At 39.7% G+C, this 3,774-nt stretch overlaps 1 protein-coding gene across 1 annotated transcript in view; it reads right to left on the minus strand.

Annotated features, from left to right (window-relative positions):
• ACBD5 (acyl-CoA binding domain containing 5) overlaps nt 1-2,636 on the minus strand; it is a 28,171-nt gene extending 25,535 nt beyond the window's left edge. The window contains exons 1-2 of the mRNA XM_009890575.1: nt 2,521-2,636; nt 932-1,004 (exon numbers count right to left, since the gene is read on the minus strand). Coding sequence (XP_009888877.1) covers nt 932-1,004; nt 2,521-2,618 — 171 coding nt within the window. The 5' untranslated portion in view covers nt 2,619-2,636. The remainder of the gene's footprint in view (nt 1-931; nt 1,005-2,520) is intronic.
• Between the last annotated feature and the right edge of the window lie 1,138 nt (nt 2,637-3,774).

Below are 3,774 nucleotides of genomic sequence, written 5' to 3' on the forward strand. Positions count from 1 at the left end.
AGTCAGACTCCAGATCCTTGCCTATTAAAAGTTTTTGTTGTATCAGCCGTTAATTTCAGTGTCAAGATAGTGGCCTAGGAAAAACATAAGTGTATTTGGAGCAGAACTTACATTTTCTCTCCTTGATGCTAACCTCATTATAGTAATAGATTACGATTATACTTTTAGCCAGATTGACAGTAAATAATCTTTTAACTGGAAAGGCCACCTAGGAGAGCTTCAGTGAAAAGACTGCAGTGAAAAGTGTTAGTTAATAAGAGACAAGAAACTTTAATTCTTAATGTTTACTTCAGTTAATGCTGCAATGCTCTGACTAAATTACACATCTATTAAAAAAAAAGACAGATCAAATGACTCCATTCTAACTGTCTGACTGCAGCTATAACATACAAGGAATATTTTAATGACAAGTATAGAAAATTCAGGTTGCTGAGTTCTTCTTGAAAAATCAAAGGTGATTAAGTTTACGTATTTGATTATACTCATGTCTCCAGTCGTGAGGTTGACACTCTTGCTCCTGAAGTTCTTCTAGAGGCTTGGTTTTTTTCCTTTCCAAGACAAGGATGACTTACCTCTCTGAACTCTGAGACCTGAGGCTGTTTGCAGTGAATTCGCTTTTCTTTTGTTCCACTGTTTTCTCCACTACCCCCTTTACCATGATTTCAATACTTCACTCTCTTCAGCTCTGTCATTTAAGCTTCATATCAGCTAGAGCTCTCACGTTTCTCTGAAAACAACTCAGATTCTATAGCTTTGGAAGGAACTACATAGATTTCAGTACTATACTGGGAGAAGAAAATTAACCACTCACATATGAAATAACTCATTTGGAGCTTTAACAGTAGTAGTCAGCAAGAATCTCCTCATGTTCCTTAATTTATTTCTGGAACATCTGTTCTAGAAGATGCCTTCCACTCACCAGTAAACTTACCTTTTTCATTTCTTCAACATAGGCTATCATGGCTTCTTCTTTGGACATGTCTCCCAAGGCACTCCAAGCATCCCTAGGAAAAAAAAGTCACATACATTTTCAGTATCTTCAAGGCCTCCTGGATTTTTCCAGCCTGGCCTTAAGTAGGTCAGTTATGTAATGCCCAAAGTTTCTCTGACACAAATAAAACGCAACAACAATTCACAGCTTTTTTTTTTAAAGTCCAAATATATAATTTGCTAGGATAATCACATAGTGGTACATCAACAAAGAAGCAACAAACTGAACAGCCTGGGCACTGAAGAGTTCCTCACTGACCAGCTATGATCTTGTACCTGGTAAGTTGTTAACAAGCCCAGATATGACACACACACATTTCCCTTTTGATTAGGCTGATTTTTAATGATCCTCTGCTGCAGAAAAAGAGCAGGCACAGACACTTCATCCAGCACTTACAGACAGTTGTCAGCAAATTAGAACAGGCTACAAGAAAAATCTGTCCTTTTCAAATTTAGCAACTGTGGAAAGACACATCAGTCTAGTAGTCAGGTAGTTCAATCATCACCCCCAGTTACCACAGCAGCTACTTCTGACCTAAAAAAAATAAATAAATAAATCTCCCCCTCTCCAACTCTGCAAGACAGAAAACTCCAATCAAATTCATCAGTATTGCACAAGGAATCTGTCAGAACACAGTATATAATAAAATATTGCCTTACGCAGTCTTGCACTTGATTTGATACTGTCCCTTCCCCTTGCCAGAGTATTTGTTCCACTTACAACAAAACCCCAAGGCTGGTGGCTCACATTTCAGCTACAACCAACCAGGTGGGTGGAAGCTTACTGCCTTAGTCGTCTGCAAAGATCCCCCCTTCACCCTGACTTGGGGACACTAGGGAGGAAGCGGGGAGGGGAGTCAAAGGAATAATTGTACAGATCCCAAGAAGACCATGACCATAAAGACAGCAGTAACACTTGTTCTTCAGGACAAGTCATTATTAAGATATAATAAGCAAAGCATTCACATGGCTTTTTAAACAGATTTTAGCAATTTAATGAATCAGAAATCTTTCCAGCACAAGGGAAATACAGACAGTGGGAAGCCCTGCCACTAAGCAGACAAACCAGAAAGACGCAAACCAGACCTCTCCCCCAAGAGCTTGAAGCTATATCAATGGCTGTCAGTGAGCACTTGTTTACTTCAGACTCATATCATTCATGAAAACTTGAGACAGAAAAATTCCAGACACTCATCCATATCACTCATTCAGCAAAACACCTAAAATTTTGTTCCACAACATGGGATAAACACTGCAGATGTACCATGATGGTGCTTGCCCAAGAAAAACCTGCCCACCTGCAAAACCTGAGGAAATGTTTTCACCTGCAACTCTGAGAAGCTACAGATTATCTGGGAAAGAAAGTTGGAACACAAGACAGAAAACGAATTCAAGCATCAAAGGTTGCGAATGTTCTTTTCTTAAAAGAGAAATAAACTCACTAAACTCGTTCTCCAAGAGCCACACTTCTAAATACCTCCATTCCAATCATAAAAACTAAAAACAAAACAAAAACTCATTAAAAGTTACCATTTATATCTACCAATTGGATCCCAAAATCCAGGTCGTGGAATGTTACAGGGTCCTTGGGTTGCTTGCTTATAAAAGCTATAGAACTTGAGCATCATTTCATTCGTTGGCTGGAATGAACCTAGTGAAAGCATTTTAAAATACAATTAAATTGTAATCAAGAATATTAACGAATATTTTACAAGCTTAGTATTTCTGTGAGAAAATAGCCTGCAGTTTGTTACAGCCTGATTCACAGCAGTACAGTTTAAGTCAATGGAGAACATCTTTACTTCATCTACCATGAACCAGCACCACTGACAAGACTTACTTTACAAACAGCAAGTTTCAGACTGAGTTTAAGGGACAATAACCTTTACTACTACTAAGGTCAGACTCCCCAATCGGAATAAAAAAAAAAAAAAAAAGTAATAAGTAACAAAGTGAGGGTCCTTCCACTTAGTTTAAAAGGACAGGTTTAGCTCCCAGTAAACAAAGTATCTTGCAAGTCACTTTACTATTACAAACAATAACTTATTGAAAGACTCCAGAATTAAACAAAAAACCCAAACAAACAAAAAAAACAACACTCTCCCCCCCTTCGCAAAACAAATATAACAAACCCAAAACACAGCCTTCTGCAGTGTTTTTGTTTACTTTGGGTATCTGACAGCACTTTCCATAACAGTTTCACCGTTTCTGCTGGTTCTCTTTTCTCTTCTTCCTTGTGGTACACACTTTTGCAGAGGTAGGATATATTTACAAAACTGAAACAGCTGGCAGTGAAGATTCATAACCAATTCAATGAATCAAATACTTTGCGGTTCAATTCTAGTCATTAGGAAAAGTTTACAGTGACCTTATCTTACTATCTCAACAAACCCAGTTTTACTTACACCAGAACTAATTATGTATGTAATAACGAATTTTTTTTTGTTACTTTTATCAAAAAGATACATTCTGTTTTTTTGTTTCGGTTTGTTTTTTTTGCTTTTCCGTTAACTCTTTCAGCAGAGGGAACTCCTGATAACAACTCCGAAGCCCTCACACCAACTTGAGCATTGCGGGGAGGCACAGGCCCTTCCCCGCACCGCGGGCCGTGGGGGACCTGACGGGACCCCTCCTCCAGGCGCCGGACTGAGGAACTTCGGGAGCCCCCGAACCGGCGTTTCTTCAGGCGAGGCGGACGGCAGCGCTAAGACCGTGGTTTCCAAGCGGTTCTCCGCCCGGCGCCCGGCCCGAGGCGGCTGAGAAAGGGCGGCCCTACCGCCCCGA

Source organism: Charadrius vociferus, unplaced genomic scaffold (assembly GCF_000708025.1).
Source record: "Charadrius vociferus isolate BGI_N301 unplaced genomic scaffold, ASM70802v2 scaffold1418, whole genome shotgun sequence".
Classification (NCBI taxonomy): domain Eukaryota; kingdom Metazoa; phylum Chordata; class Aves; order Charadriiformes; family Charadriidae; genus Charadrius; species Charadrius vociferus.